This window comes from Pezoporus flaviventris, unplaced genomic scaffold (assembly GCF_033815535.1).
Source record: "Pezoporus flaviventris isolate CSIRO_AGI_PZ_B2104156 unplaced genomic scaffold, CSIRO_AGI_Pfla_v1 ptg000005l, whole genome shotgun sequence".
NCBI classification, from domain to species: domain Eukaryota; kingdom Metazoa; phylum Chordata; class Aves; order Psittaciformes; family Psittacidae; genus Pezoporus; species Pezoporus flaviventris.
Genome location: NW_026892553.1, coordinates 4764940 through 4781882, shown reverse-complemented (window position 1 = coordinate 4781882; position 16943 = coordinate 4764940). Strand labels below are relative to the sequence as shown.

Below are 16943 nucleotides of genomic sequence, written 5' to 3'. Positions count from 1 at the left end.
ATCTGTTGATGAGGGTTTGAAGTTTCAGAAAACCATATTTCATTACCTATGCAGCATCCATGCATGCGCTGAGTTGATTCACCACCCTTTGCTCATAAGCCCGAATTTCAGCACTAGCTGCTCCCTTACATCACAGAACACATGGTTTTGCCTCTGGTCTGTACGACTTCTGAAGCCCTTGAGGGGCTTTTGACGTGGCTATCTAGATTCACTGATACAAATATGCAGGAGAGTCTGCCTGGTGCAATAGTCGCAACCCATTTTCCAAGGGAAGCTTCTTTTAATGGGGAAATTAAACATGCATTACAGGATCCTCCGAAACAAAGCTCTGGGATCCATAAAGAATTGCAGGATGGTTTAGTAGAAGTCCCCTAGTCCTCATCTGGCTGAGGAATAGAGCTGTGCTTGGGTTTGCAAAACAGAATGGCACCTTTATGGCTTGTTTATCCCTGTGATGGACAGTCTTTTGGTTGCAGTGGGGGTGTGTTAGCATCAGAAATAAGAAACAGTCACTGCCTGAGTGGTAATAATAAAGGAAGATCACAACCACGCAGATTTTGTTCTCATGCGAGACCCTGCCATCTGTCTAGATTGTCATTTCTCTGCTATCACAAATTCAGGGATCTTTTCGGAAGCCACAGTGTCTTCTTGGTTAGTACCAGAATGCCAAAAGCACAGCTCAATAGTCAGAATGGGGAGAAATGCAGCCTCCTGGTTTGTGAGCATCAAGATGTGTTCGTGCAGCATCAAACAGCACTGGGCTGGCACCAGATGCAGCCACTCGTTCCTCCCTGTGATGTTGTCTTATGATTTAATCTCATTCTTTTTTTAAAGGCATGTGGTTGAATAGGAACACAACCCCACTTCTCCCAAGCAAAAAGCCCTCCCTTTTCAAGCCCTTTTAGCAACATATTACCTCACCTAAACTTAATGAAACATCTCTCATCCATACACAGCAATAAATAGCAGGAAATAGGCACATTTTATGTACAAAGATGACATAGGCGGCTATAGATAGCATGATTATTAGCCTGTATTAGCACATCTTGTCCTTGTTACCATTAAGAAGAGAAAATAGAGAAACCAGATAAAATTAAAAACCTGGATGACATTCCAAGGCCTTAAATGTAGTTATGGACTGGACTGGCTTAAGTAAGCTCTTAAAATTCATTTCCAAACTTAAAAATATTAAAAATGTTTAGGATGTCGTTTTTATTTTTACTCAAAGCAGCTGCTCCTGTCACAGAGTAATTCTTAAAATGATCTGAAGGTGAAAAAATGAACAAACAGCATTTTATATTTCCAAATGAGGAAACAAAATAAACCCAACCCAGCTGCAGACATGTGTGAACTAGTCTTGCCTGTCCAAGCCGCACAAGACAACTAGATTTACTCTCATGTCAGCAACACTGGACTTACAGTGAGATGGCATCAGGGGGTCTCAGGAAACAGGTCCAGCAAGCAGCCAGGGAATCTCTGTACAAGGCTCTGGTAGATCCATAACGTGCTGTGAGCCAGTTTCTGATGTCACTTAAACCATGTAATGCCTGGATTTCTAACAGTCCCAAACTTCTGTCCCTTGTTTGTTTTACTGCACAAGTGAAGCTGGCCCCAGGCTACATAAGCATATAACAACCAAGATTCATTTGATGGTTGGTCATATCGTAGAGATAATACAACATAACATGTAAGTTGTCACTACCATGAGCTTCTCAACTGCTCTCGCAGAGTCATAACCAGGAGAGGGTGCAATTGCTCATGGCACAACACTGGCCTTGCTTCTCTAGACAACGGTAGGCACTCACCAGTCCCTCTTCCGACTGGGTTCAGTAGCAAGAGCAAGACACCGGAATTCAAGGCAAAGCAGACCTCAAGACTGCACTTCATTTAAATAGAAGAGGTTCAAACACAAACCAGGTCTTTAACAGCACCCCTCTGTGACTTGGAGAATAAACTCCACACTGATTGTGCTCTTTCTTCATTTCATCCTCAAGTGCCTCGTCTTATTTCCTCCTCTCGCATCAGAAAGGGAGAGTGGCTTAGAGGAGAAAGTGCTCTGTCTGGAACAAGTTGCCACAGGCCATTTAAATGCATATTTACAAAATCCTTTCCTTCTGAAGGCTTCTCTCTGGACTCCTCTGTTTTAATCCCCAACAAAACAGACGTTATTATATAGCATCGACCACAAATGATGACATCTTTTGACAATCTCTCTGGCTGTGCTGCATTTCCTAAACACACGGCTGAGCACAAGCTCGGATGCACTTCTGCCACTGTCAGATGCACTAAGTTTCATTTCAGCTCTGAAAACTAATCCCTTGGGTCTACCTCCATTTTCAAACACATGGATAAGAAGCTAAATTAAACCTTGAAGAATCTAGAGCAGATATATCTGTATTTTGATTATACAGATATCACAAACCTAATTTTCCACATTATTTCAGTAGGAATGCATCACATTATGCGTTTTTTTTAATCAAAGATACCCATTTCAGCGTTAATATGTGCCATCTGGTAAACGGGTATCAGAATTTTGCTTGCTACAAGGCACTAAGAGGTATTAATGTTCCCCATTCTGCAGTACCAGTCTCAGGGGCAGAGACTTTATGTGGCTTTACAGGCATGTAGGTCAGTGAGCAGAAGGAGCCTTTTCTTTAGCTGGATATTCTGGGACAGCTGTATTGAAATCACTGGAATACTTCAATAACAACAGTAGAGCTTGCCCAAAAGTACTTCTGTAACCACCTGTGCTTTATGCCAGAGCTACAAACTTGTTCATAACCAGTACAAAAGCCCTTAAAGTCCATTACTTTGTTATCAATTTGTGGTGTTCATTGTATTTCATTAACCAAATTACATCATTTCAGTCAATGGATTGCTCTTTAGAGAAAAGACAACCTCGCTATAAATACAGATACTGTTATTACTCTGATAGAAGATGTCTCTCAAGGCATCTCTGATTAAGATACTTGGTTATTGAAACCTGCACCACTGCATCAACCAGAATGAATGCTTAAATTCATAGCGGCATGTAACATTTTTCTGAAGTCCCACATGAGGAAACAAATGCCCCTGAGGTTCTGTCAATGAAAGAATTTATTTATGGGTTTAGGCAAGGAGCAGCATGCAGCTGGTTATGCCAGTCACAATACTGATGTTTTCCAAGACCCTTTTGCTGGTAACACGGCTGACCCGCAGTCTGGCAACACTGACTGCATCTCTCTGGCTCTATTTATAGAGCTGCAGCGAAAGTACCACAGGATTCTGAACAAAATCACAGTCACTGCTAAAGCTCTGTCTGACCACTGAGCACAAAAGCCTTTTAGAATGACAGAACTCGGCTGTGCCCGTTACATGCTTGTGGAAGACAAACACGCCTCCCCCATGGGGCTGCATGCACAAAAGCAAACTCGAAAGGGGAAATCATTGCTCAGGCTTCCAGTTCTATAAATGTTAAATTTGAAGTTTTCCAGTGAGGTTGCAGGAGTTGGGTTTGTTTAGTGAAACGTTGTTTTGGCAATTAAAGTATTTTATAACGTACAGTTGTACCAAAGTTACGCAAGCTGAAAATAATGCAGATTAATATGTGCACTGTTGATTATGGCCATACTTACAGTTCATTACACTGGTCCAGGTGAGGTGCTAGTCTGTAGAATGGAGATGGCTTGAAAATGGGGCAGTTCCACCTGTAACGGGTAAAAGCATTATTATTGTCAAGCAAAAGTGGAAACGCTCTCGATGCCAGAGAGGACACTTGTTTAAACTGCCTCTGACACAAGAAACTGTCAGAGATTATAAACAGCTTCAGAAGGTAAAGGATCCTTTGGTTAGTTTTTGCTTTACTTTCTAGATACTCTCTTTCCAGATCAGATCTGAAGCACTGACAAGTTGTTCTCTAGGGAGACTGCAGCTGTGAGCACAAGTAAAGGTGAACGCTGAGGAGACACCCGAGTATGAAGGGAGCCTTGGAGGGGTACCAGGCCATAATCAGGACTATCAGTATGGAAAGGCAGAAAAGCATACATAGAGAACAGGAAGCCATCCCCAAAACAGCCATTAAACAGAGCCACGCTCTCCTTGGAGTTCAAGATTCTGAACTTAACTGGCAAATTCCTTTCCTGAGAACAGCTTATTTTCCCTTAGTCATCCTCTTTCTACGCACAGATAAATGGCATGCTGTAGAAAGGCTACAGCTTGCTTTTAAATCTTCTGGTGTTTAAACCTGGGTATTAGCTTCCATGGTCCATGAAAAGCAGGCAGAAGATCATTCATATTAGTCTTTTAGCTTGGTTGAAGAGCGTATTTCTGAGCTGTATCTCCTTAACCTCCCCATTTACCGTGCTGTGGTTCACACCGCTGCGCAGTCTCAGGGCACTGGAGCTGCATTGCTTTTACACAGCACTAAACCAAAGCACGTGCTCCATGGGCCCTCAGACACCAGACTAGGTTAAGTCCGGAGTAAAACTCCTGAAAGACCTACAATAAGGCCATTGGGTCTTCAGTACCAGGCTTGGGATGGGGTTTTTTTTTGCTCTGTATTTCTGCTCCTCTTACACTGTACTAGTTACTAACATAGGCAGAGATTCTTACTCCTCCTATCCAGAGCTTCTTTCCAGCAGTGCAGTATTTACTGGAAAACTTGTTTTTTACGTGAGCTAATCCTCCATTTTCCTCTCAAATTCATTAAGCTTGTTTCTTTCCCCCCAGTCTTTTAAATAAAGGAGATTTTTCACTCAGTGCAGTACCATTCAGAGAAGCAGCGGTGGTAAGCAGCCTACCTTTATGAGGATTAAGTCTAGAAAGTTGGTAGCAAGCATTCAGTCACTTGCTAGTGGTAGTTAATTTCTTCAGTGAACATTACCAAGATGAAATACAGACAAGGCACACGCTCCTATGCAAGTAGTGGCAATAAGGTTCTGAAGGACTCAGCTTAACAGCTTGTGTCAGGTGATGAGGTTAATGGAAAAGAACGTTATTCAGGTCACCTAATGAAAATAACCTTGGTAGAGCCTCACAGAGCCCTGGGGTAGAATAATTTATTCCTCATCTGCTTCCATCACTGTAAGGTAACCCAAGACATAGAAGCAGCTGATTTAAACATGCACTCAGCCTGTCGGAGTAGTGCAGAAGGAACATCAGCAATTACAACGCATTGCCGTCATCTCTGCTGCCCCTCCAGTGATGATACACAGAGTACATCCCTCAGAGCACAGGCTCGCTTTGCATATCCCCATCTTTAAAACCAGACACTTTGTTAAGATGCAGGTTACCAAAGCACTGTGCAAGGGGACAACAAAAATACTGACCACGAGACATGAATGTTTTAGCCCATGCCTGGCCTTTGGAGCAGGCAGGGATGGAAATGAGGCCCCAGCAGCCATCGTTCACACTGTTCTGTCTGGTGTTTCAGTGGCTTGTTTTGTTGCTCAGCTATAATCAGAAATAAGCTTCAGCTCCTGTGACTGAGGCCTTCCACTGATCTTCTCCCAGGCCCCAGGGAGACTCTATGTCTCTGCAGCACCATTTCCCTTCTTATCCCTTAATGAAAAGTACTGGAAGCTGCCCGGGAAAACATGCCTTCCACACAGCAGCCTGAGCCCAAACGAAGCAGTGCTCCAGTTCAGGACCTCTGATATGAGCCAGAATAAGGGATTTAACATCACTTGATAGATAGCCCCAGTTTGATTCCAGACCTTGGGACAACCATTTTGAGAGCCCTAGATACAGATTTAGGAAGCCTTAGGAGTAGGGAGGAGCAGACAAGATTAACACTATCCCCACCTGCAGCATTACTACCTGTCTGCAAGCACCCATTTCATAGTCTGAGCAACACAAGCACCTCACCTGGGTAAAGCTGAAAATCCTTTTCACAGCCCTGGGTACAGTAACTTCCATATAGAAAAACAAGATGAAACTTGACAGTAATAGGAATGATAGAGAGGGAAAACATTCTTCCTTTGAGGCAGAGGCTCTGAATACAACAGCCAGTGACTGACTGGAAAAGGAGGGGAAGCGAGATAAATGCAGCTATTCAGGGCTTTAAAAAAAATTGCTTCTAAGAGAGAGGAAAAAGAAAAGCCTTTACCTTTCTCTTGACATTTAACAAAGCACCTAAACAAGCCAAACAAAGCAAAAGAATGTCAAAAACCTCACAAAGGGAGCTGCTTTTGGCTGTTTGTTACTTGAAATACGTTTACCCAACCTTGCTAAGAAACACCAAGCCCTCCATGACCCACAGCAGACCCTCATCACCACTCTCTTCTTCCCATGAGCTGTATTTGTAGGCTCCCCCCCGGCAGCCTCTGTAGGGACCAGCCTCCTTAGCAAATCCTCTTTACACCTGTGTGTCTGTTGGCTGCCAGAGATTTAACTCCTCATGTGCCACATCCAGGGTAACAAACCTGTAGGATTCCCAAAAATACCTCCAGCCACCCAATGAGCCCTGGTCCAGCAAATAACCCTGTACCTCAGTGTGGGGCTGACCTTTGGGGGAGCGCTGTGTGTTGTCAACTGCCTGCTGTCACGTCTGGGTTATGGAGAGGTTTATCAACCAGCTACAGCCCAGGAGCCTTTAGCTCTTTAGCGCTGGAGAGGCACTTAACTCCCGGGGAACTCAGATTCAGAGGTTAGAGCTTCACTCTCTCATAACCAGGCTCAGGCACAGCCTACAGAAGGATTTCTAGCAGGTTACTTCCTGCTACTTTATCGCCTCTTTACTCCTGGATTTTCACAGGCTGACTCATGTTTCCTATCATTAGCACTCTTTGACAATAGCTTCTCTGAAACACCTCTGACATTTGCGACGGGAAATGGGCCTACTGTTCACCAAACCCAGCAATCACCCCCTGAGCAGCAGGATGCCAACTGCCAGGGCAGGAGCGGTGGGCACACGGAGTACAGTATGCTTGAGTAATGATTAACACACAACAAAGAGAGCTGCCTCTGCTGCAAATGGAAACACACTGCGTGCTTCGGATGTAAGAGCATTTTGGTCTAATTCTGCACGCTGCATATAGTAATAAGTCACAACAGGGTGTGCATTAAGCTCATCTTTTGAGAAGTGCAACAGTAGCTGAATAATGCACACCCTGGAGTGTCTTATTTGTAGTGGACTATGGCTCATTAATTTTACATTTAGATTTTTTCAAACCCATTTTAAAAAAAACAAACCACCAGATCTATTCTAAGGGCAGTTATGTAATGTATCCTGCCACACAAAGGTATGTTCACATAAAAACAGTGGGCAAAAGGTGAGGAAGAGCTTTGCTCAACTGCAGGTCAGTGTTTGGTTTGGTTTGTGCAAGGCCATCTGCAAGCATGTTCTTGGCATGCCAATGCAGCTATATAATGCAAATAATTACAGTTATTGAAGTCTATTCAGTGTTCCCTATTTTCTAGACTTTCTTTTTTGTATAATTACCTGGGTCTTTTGCCTTTCTTTTTCTGTACAAAATTCCACCTTTGGGTATGTGAGCCAGCACCCATTTCAGAGCAGGTAGAAAACATTCAGGTGGGGAGGTGACTGCCTTCTACAGCAGGCTGGGAACTGAATCGTCACAGGTTCCTGCTCAGGAGGCAGGCAGGCATGATCTGGGGGGAGACGGTTTTGCTGGAATGGGAGAGGTGTGAGTGTGCATGGATACAACAGGATTTAAAGAACAGAGGGCATTGTAAAAGCTCTGTTTCGTTATGGCGTCACTTCAAAAGCATGAAGGAGGGACATCTGATTTCTGCCGTTCCACGTGAAATATGACTGTGGTTTATCCCTTTGTATAGGTTCCAACCTTGATGATGGACACTCAGTTTTCAGAATTCACTCCAGACATCACCCCAATAATGCTGGCGGCTCACACCAACAACTATGAAATCATCAAACTGCTTGTCCAAAGACGGGTAACAATTCCACGCCCACACCAGATCAGATGCAACTGTGTGGAATGTGTCTCCAGTTCAGAGGTGGACAGCCTGAGGCATTCCAGATCAAGGCTGAACATCTACAAAGCCTTAGCCAGCCCTTCGTTGATTGCCTTATCAAGTGAGGACCCCATCTTGACAGCTTTCCGACTGGGCTGGGAGCTCAAGGAGCTCAGCAAAGTGGAAAATGAGTTCAAGGCTGAATATGAAGAGCTTTCACAGCAGTGCAAGCGTTTTGCTAAGGACCTTTTGGATCAAGCGCGGAGTTCCCGAGAATTGGAGATCATTCTCAATCACAGAGATGATCAAAGCGAAGAGCTGGATCCCCAAAAATGTCATGATTTGGCAAAGCTAAAGGTAGCAATAAAGTATCACCAGAAAGAGGTAAGAGTCATCTAAATGTGAAGGTGTGTGAAGGTTTCATGTGCTGGATAAAATAACTCTTATCTCCAGTCTCCATGGATTCTTTCAGACTTGACAGCAGGATGAGTTTGGGTTGAGCGGAGAGCCCTGTGCAAATGAGTTAGTTGCAAACCAGGAGGTTCAGTGCACCCTGGTGACAGCATGAATCTGGTGACAGTTGAGGGCAGCAGGACTGGGACTTGCTGCAGTGGGTTAGGGCTTCTGCAGCACCGACACTTTCCGTTTCAGGTACTTTAGTCCCGCTTCATTGTAACCCATCACTCTGCCAAGAACAGCCTTCAAAGATTTCCAGGTTTATTTGCTCCAAAAGCTTTTCCCAGTAGCTGCTTTTACACAGGAACCAAAACCTAGCAGGGTTTGTTTGGCTCGTGAAGGTCTTGACTACAGGAAACAATACAATATACAAATCACTTCCTCCAACCACCAAATGCTTCCTAGCACCCATTCAACACTAACTCAGAAGGGCCAGAAAAACAACAGCAGCAGAAGAGAGCAGGGGGGATCAAGAGCACTCTCACTGTCCCAGGTCTCCATGTTGCCAGCAATAGGTCAGAATGCTTGTGTGATGCTAGGAGGTGGATGCAAATACTTCTTCACACCTGGGATACCTCAGGTTGATCCTTGCTCTTGGATTCCTCTGTGATTTAGGAACTGAGAAGCAATTCCCAGAAATTTAAGCTCCTGCCTGTAGAACCAGAAAGGAAAGATGTTCTTCAGCAAAGGCCATGGAGTCTTTCAGAAGCCCTGCAAATCCAGAGATTTGTAAGCTGATTCAATAGAGATTTATAAGCTGATTCAATAAAGGCCATGAACCCAAGGAGAATGCCTGCAACAGTTCCATTAGTTGGCTCTGGATTTTCTTTCTCTTTCCAAAGGTGGACATTTAGTACCATTTAGTAGATGATACATATTTGTTGGCAGTGATGTTCCAGGTTATCTGAAGGAGGAATTTAGCTTGCTTAGTTAAGGAGTGAGTTGCAGTGTCTATTACTTTCTTCAGTGTCCAGAGGGTGACAGGCAGGAGTGGCAGAAAAGCCTGCTACATTCCTCTCTTCACTTTCTTCCCCACATTTGATGCTTTGTTTTGTGCACTGATCCATTTGAGGACAGACTGATATGATGCATTCTGCCTCCCTTAATGGCTGCTTCTGTCATCCTAGGTACAATAATCAAGAAGGGAAAGGTGCAGATTTTCCTTTCTTCTTTGGCCTGTTATGCCTCCTGAGTACAGCCCCTTGATGCAACAAGCTGGGGATGAAGTCTCAAGGTTTCTGGGATCTTACACTGGTCACTTACTGCTCTTACTGGGCAACTCCAGTGCAGCGTCAGCAAGGCTCACTTGGATTCATGTCAGGTTGTATTTTTCACTCTAGTTGACAGTAAGGTGACACCATAAGTGCTTTAGGGACACAAACAAGTAGTGAAGAATTAGTCTGGAAAAGGGTAATACAGTAAATCAGATCAAATGTTCCTTGAATCTAAGAAGGGCCAGAAACTCTACTTCTGTTTTATTTACTGGCCTGATAACCACAGGTGCTGCATGCACACACATCCTTCAGCAGCCAGGATACCACTGGCTCTGCTGTGTGTAGATCACTGCTGATTTCGATGTCTTGTCACAGTTCAAGCTCGCTGTTGACATCCAAGCATAAATCTGTGGCTACCCTTACCTTGTGTTCACATTAAGCAACTGCAAGTCTGGAGCAGTTCACTATTTGAAATGTAATGCTCAACAGTCCTGAAGCTCTTTTATTTTAAGTTACAAACTTTTAATCTTTGCTTGCTTGACAGTTTTAATCTCTTTTTTTTTTCAGGTATAGTTGACTGAATTCCAAGCATATGGACAAATTCCATGTTTTGTGACATATTCATGACAGTTCCAGCACATAAGCGATAGCAAATCTGCTCTGTGTTGCCAGCTAAAGACAGTTCTGTTTCCAGGTGGAACACTGGTGGGCTGGGACAGAATGAATGAGTTTGGTGAACCAGCCCTACCAAACCCCATCATCCTCCCTACTTATTCCCACACACCTGATGCAGCCTGCAGCATGGTGTTGTATTCAGCAAAATATTGCAGTTGTTCTCATATCATGATATTTAGTCCAATACAAAACACCAAGCAAGATGCAAATGTCATTGCCAGCTTCTGGATAAAGCAAGTAGGAACATTTGTCAGGGAGACTAAGAAAGGCCTATTAATCATGATTGAAGGGTATCAACCGAGAGAGATTTTGTGGGGATGGGGAGGAAAATAGAAGCAAGTTTGGTGCCATGAAAGACAGTTCTGCAGAGAGAAACAGCAGGATTTTTAAAAGTAGATCATCTTGTTCCACTGAAGCTTTTTATGTCTTCACGTTAAATGGGATTGGATTGGATGGAGAAGCTTTTCATGTCTTAAAGTTGACAAAGTCACAAGTCAAATCCTTAGTAGCCTAAAATGAAAATCCCAAGTGGACCTTGGTTAAGTTCTGTGTCTGTAAAAATTGTTACCTTAGTTGTTAATTCTTTATATTCAGCATAAGCAATGTGTAATCTCCCATTGATTTTAGACTAATTGCTAGCCAAATTCCCTGCAGCTTTTCTTCGTTTTGAGAGAAATAAACCTCAAACTTCCCCCCCCAATGTGAAATTATTCCATTTCAGCTTCATCAGGCAGAGATGTTCCACATTTGTCTAGAGAAGTTGTTAAGAAGGATTGGTAAAGAGATCGTTGCCTTTGGATGGAGGGGCTCTACTGTGTGTTTTGGGAAGGTAACAGATCTAAAAGTTATTATTTCTTTGTACCAGCCTAAGTGATGTGGGAATTCAAGAGTACTCTTCACAAGCCACGTTATTCAGTGTTCTTCTCTCCCAGGCATTCCAGATGAACCCACTGCGTGTTTGTTTTTCCCCCCATTGCACTTCTGTACTGAAGAGTATGTACTGGTTTGATCCAGGTACGGAAAAGTAACAGCATTTACATTTCTAGTGCAGGTTGATGATCTCCAGCAATGAACATACAGGACTGAATAAAATCCTGATGGGAAAAGCTAAATATCTATGGGTAGTTCTTGTTCCAAACTGGGCCCATGGAGGAAAGCTTTTTAAAGCTAGTTAGGCTGCTTAAATATGCAGGTAGTAGGCAATAAGTTTTTAAACAGAGTATAAAGTGGTTAAGTGCCTGGATCCTGATAGAGATTAGACACTTACCTTGCTGAGGCAGTTTGGAATTCCACTGCTGAATTAGCTGCATCTCTTGGAGAAAAACATGATCTTGTGCAGTGAGTTTTAGCCAACAGTTAGCAATCAGTCCCACCACGGACTCAAATCCCTGTTCTCTGCACCGAATCCAGTAAACATGATACACACAACTTCATCTTTTGATCTGGCCCGAGTGCCTCAGTCTTCTCAATGGGCAACCTGGATGAGGGCTGCATTAGCAAGGGGAACCAGTTCACTTCAGTCCCATCTCCAGAGGAATATGAGCTCCACAGAGGCTCCACCTCAGTCTGTGTCCCCAGGTAAATCCCACCAGTGCCTTTCTGCCTGATGATGCAGATGTGGGTTTAATCTTTACAGGGGCAGAGAAATCTCCCATTCTTTTCCTTTTTCCAACAGAAAAGCCTGGGAGGTAGAAGGTTTGATTACTCCCAAACATTACATGTGTTAAGTATTTGATATAGTGTCACTCATAAGGAAGAAGTAATTTTCCTTTGGAGGAGGGCCTGAACAATGGAGAAAAGATTTCTTGCTTTTCATGTTTGTTTTTAATAAGCCCCTATATCCTAGAAGGTAAATTACTGTTTACAGAGAAGGAAAAATTTCAATTATACAGGCAAGATTAAAATGTGCCCTAAGGTAGCTTTGTAGTGTATTTTACAGTGGTAAATGTTAAAACCATGCTGTGCAGTGTTCACAAGCTCCCTCGCCATCTCATCTTCAGTGTAGAATGATCGTGTTCTCAGCTTCAAATTAGAAAGGGACCCGATAATTTCTTTAGAAGATAGGAAGAACTTGCTAGTTGTGATCACTCTTAGATGGCAGTCACAAAACCTGAGGACAGCTGTAGTACGCTGGGAAATGGGATGAGGATGAGTTAGATGCAGCGTGGACACGTCAGTTTGCTCGATCCACTTTTGAAAGAAATTGTTTTAATAGGATCACAGCAATCCACAGCCTAAGAAACAAGCAGGCTTTTCAGAAATGCTCTGCAGTTTATGGCACTTCTCTTCGTATTATTACTTATCAAATTCTTTTATTCATGGCTAATTTTGGAAGGAGAAAGGTGCTGAAAACTTAATACAAAAAGGCACAGCTCAGCTGTTGAGGATCAGTGTTTGCTTTGCAGTTCTGGCACCACATTAGCTCTGCATTTGTTAATTTGTTTGCATTTCTAAGAAAAGGTGGGGAAAAGTCATCTCTCAGGATCTTGCCAGTCATGTAAAACACAGTTGTATGTACAGTGTACCATCGCTGTGTTAGAGGATTGGAGCATAGGCGGACTGCAAATACCGTTTTAATGTTCTTTAAGGTTTTTTCACATTGCCAAAATGATGTAAGGCAACCATACTGTAGCAGTGACTCAGGTCTAACGGGGCAGGTTTCTCCTTGTATGTGCTAAGCCTTAAGAAAAATAATATACATTCAGCCTATTCTGCTTTCCTGCCCTCCTGCACAGGTCATTCACATCTTCAAGATGAAGTGAAACATCACAGCAGTGGGGTTTTAGTGCTTTGCATTTTTCTGGTACTGGTAGTTGCAAACGGCTGTGCAGGTTTAGTTGATAGGTCTGCAAGAAACACACAATGCAAAGCAGTCAGAAAAAAACCCTATTTTACCTATAACTATATTGCTTAGCAATATGGATCCTTAGACCAAGGAAGTGCATTAAATTCCCTCAGAGAAACCTTGACTGCAGTCCCTCTTACTCACTCTAATCAGTGACAGGAAAGAAGTATAATTGTTAGCTTTTCTAATTTAAAAACTGTGCTCTTCTCTGTTTCCAGGATGAACCTTCCAAAGTTCTGGTTCTTTTTTCCAAGACATTTACATAGACAAGTACCTCCTGAGATACAGTACTAGAGCAAATGAATAATCATTCCTGCCACGCCACATCTTTCTCAGCCGTGTCTTGACTTTCATCATCTGTGTGGCTGCTGTTAGAAGCACAGAAGCATTCTCCAGGGAGTATGTGTAAACCTGGCAAATTTCTAAGGGCACTTTAGTTACTGTATAAAAAGAGCTTTTAAAAATATCAGAAATGCATGAAAAACGAAGTGTGAGGCCTGTGCAAATCAAAGCTCATCCACTGCACCTTGCTTACCTGTTCTGAAAGTCATTCAGGTATCCTGATGGAAAGCCACAGATCTTTTTTTGCTTGCAGGCAATGCTAAGTTATTCTCCCATGGATTTGTCTGTTTTTATGCCACACTGCCTGGAAGTAGTACAGGGCTGCATATTTGTATTATGCTCTTTAAAGGCACAATAAATAGCTGTTTTGTGAGCCTGCACAGCTCAGGAGGTTAATAAACAGGCTTTTACTTCCAGGTTTTTAGAGTGAAGTCATACCATGTCAGGAGAAGACCTTTATTAGATGACATGAGAGAAGCAAAGCTGATCCTTGCGAAAGCTTTCTTAGTTTCTAATCACCTGGAATATCTGTATCCCTTAGGGCAGTAGGTGGTGAGGATGGTGTGGTGTCCAGATGTGTCCTTCACTACAAACAAGAATTTAAGTGTAGGGATTTCAAAAGCACTGAATGTCCAAATGGCATCTTTCATTTTCCAACAGCATTCCTTCATTCATTATTATAGGCAGCAAAGTTACCTTCCCATGCATGATCAGTGGCCTATGCTAAATGAAACTGCTAAATGAACTGGCTTTCCTCAAACTCAATCCCAACAGGCAGGTGACCACCTTACAAAATCTTCCATGTATGTGGTACCACCTGAGCTGTTACCAACAGGCTCAGCAGCAGGACCTTGGGTAGCAGGTGAGGAGCCGTATGTGCATTTGCACCCTTAGAAACAGTCCTTCCTGCCGATGGCTGGTGGGGTAGCAGGGTGAGTGGTGCATGTCTTGGAGCCCCTGCTCTATGGGTTCCTGTACTGTCTCCAGACTTTGAAGAAGAATAAGAAGAAATACACAGAGAATGATGGTTCATCAGTTTGACAAAGTGGACTTGTATGCTTATTTGAGGAAACAGTATTATTTGGTATATTGTTCACGTAACACCAAAACATTCAAACTTGATGAAGGTTAGCCATATATTGCAGCTGTCACAGAACAGAAGTGCAGAAGACTATCTTTTGACAGCAAAATCATCTCTGACTAATCTTGCTATGCACAAATACGAGAAAACAACATAAGATCAATATATCAGTCAAGGACAAGGGCTTTGCTGCTGTTAGTGTAATGTGTAGCAGGCAGTAAATGCCTGGATCGTTGTCCAAGTCATGTTTGGAGCCTCGTGCCTCTGACTTGAGTGATCTCATTGACAAAGACAAGAAATACGTTGAGAGCTAAAGGGATTGACGCTGTTTAAGGAACATTCAAAAATGACTTGGTGGGTTTGCCAGTTCCCTTAACTTCATGTATCCCATCAGTCTTCTGTGAGCAAGAGGCAAGGCCTGGGAAGCCAGAGTTAAAGTACAGGACATGTTTGACTGGCTTTCTATGCACAACAGAAACTGGAAAGGAGAAGTGACACCTTGTATAAGCCAAGAGTCTTTCTACGTCTGAAGGTCTAGTGTGTCTTTCAGAGTCAGCTTTGTGTCAGTAGTGAAGAGTACATCATGTTATTTCATACTTCACTTTGAATGATACCCTGAAATAATAAACTATGGAAAAAGTGCTGCTATGGATTCTGCCTTTTGGCTATAGAAGTGGTCATTGTTATTTATCTGATTTCTGTGAACTTCAGCTTTATTTCTGTTGCTTAGTGAAGACTGTCAGGAAATTCTTTCTTTAAAGAAGTGAGATTCCACTCCTCTTACACCTCTTATGTATACATCAGATTCATCATCATCCAGACAGGCCATTTAGGTGTCTCATGACTGAGAACACATACTTCTTCACTCCAGGAAAAGTGAGATGGATAGATGGGTTAATCATAACTCCCCAAACGGAGATCTTGTGCAGCATGGCATTTAGCAGCTGTGACTGCAAGTTTTGTGTTCTTTCTCTACAAACCCCAGCTGGCTGCCGAGTAAACATCCTTCAGTAAAGCATGCGTCCTCCTCACCATACAACAGTGATACTGCTCAGAGCAGAGGTAGCCTTTAGAGATTCCCAAGAATGAGAGAAATGTTTACTGTATGCTGGTCTGTTCTTCCCTGGATATTGGACTAGATTTACTCATTCAGGAGAAGGTAGAAAGACAAAACACAATTAAATAGCTTCAGCACAGATATTGCTCAGGTCAGAAAGGAAGCAAATGTGAAATATTTTATGACTTTTTATTAACACTAACAGCATAAAGTAGGTCTGCGTTTAAAACACTTGTGAATGACTTTTTATATTCTCCTGTTTGCTTTACTTATCACTGATTTAATGTAAATGTCAGACATCCACTAGGGAGAATAAAGCCAGCCTTTTACTTAAGTCAATACCTCCTCCACTTCAGCTAAAGCCTGTGAGAGCTCCCCATATTCATTCACAAGATCTGTAACTCTTGAAGTGCTGCCTGCAGAAGGACTTAGGAAACTTCAAGGTTTTGCCTCTCAAGAGTTTTTAGCCTGAGCGTTTTTTCAGTGCTTCTATAGGATGTGTCTGATATCCCCTGTTCAGCTCTTGGAAACCAGGTAATGTGTTTTGTGAATCAGCTGTCTCTCTCTTAGGTATATTGCTCGTATCCAGCACTTGCTGTACTGCAGCACTCTGCCTTTGGAAACAGGTCTATTCTAACTTCACAACAGAGCCGTATCCTGGAATGTTTGCTGAAATACATCCTGCAGGCATTTATTTGTCAGCTGTAGTCTGCTGTCTGCTAAAATAAACACTGGAAAGGTTGGCTTATGTCTGGGCTCTTGCTCAGGGTCTGACCCACTTGAGCTGTGTTCTGGTGGGGAGTTTGCTGATGGGGGATGGCCTCTCTTCAGCAGCTTGCCTTTCCTCAGTGAAGAATTTAGAATCATAGAACAGTTAGGGTTGGAAAGGACCTTAAGATCATCTGGTTCCAACCCCCCTGCCATGGGCAGGGACACCTCACACTAAACCATGGCACCGAAGGCCTCGTCCAACCTGGCCTTGAACACCGGCAGGGATGGAGCATTCGCAACTTCCTTGGGCAACCCATTCCAGTGCCTCACCACCCTCACAGTAAAGAACTTCTTCCTTATATCCAATCTAAACTTCCCCTGTTTAAGTTTGAACCCGTTACCCCTTGTCCTATCACTACAGTCCCTAATGAAGAGTCCCTCCCCAGCATCCCTATAGGCCCCCTTCAGATACTGGAAGCTGCTCTGGGGTCTCCACGCAGCCTTCTCTTCTCCAGGCTGAACAGCCCCAACTTTCTCAGCCTGTCTTCATACAGGAGGTGCTCCAGCCCCTGATCATCCTCGTGGCCTCCTCTGGACTTGTTCCAACAGTTCCATGTCCTTTTTATGTAGAGGACACCAGAACTGCAC

General features: G+C 43.2%; 1 protein-coding gene and 1 long non-coding RNA gene across 2 annotated transcripts in view; one reads left to right on the top strand and one right to left on the bottom strand.

The window, feature by feature from the left end:
• The window catches only part of TRPC5 (transient receptor potential cation channel subfamily C member 5), a 94912-nt gene that overhangs the window by 39528 nt on the left and 38441 nt on the right, over positions 1-16943 (top strand). Inside the window, exon 3 of the mRNA XM_061445735.1 lies at positions 7777-8298. Coding sequence (XP_061301719.1) covers positions 7777-8298 — 522 coding nt within the window. The remainder of the gene's footprint in view (positions 1-7776; positions 8299-16943) is intronic.
• On the bottom strand, positions 14-7748 carry LOC133265336 (uncharacterized). Its single transcript, XR_009741930.1, has 3 exons — positions 6086-7748; positions 3615-3686; positions 14-2138 (listed from the first exon to the last, which is right to left on the bottom strand). It is a non-coding gene; the product is annotated as an uncharacterized LOC133265336 (long non-coding RNA).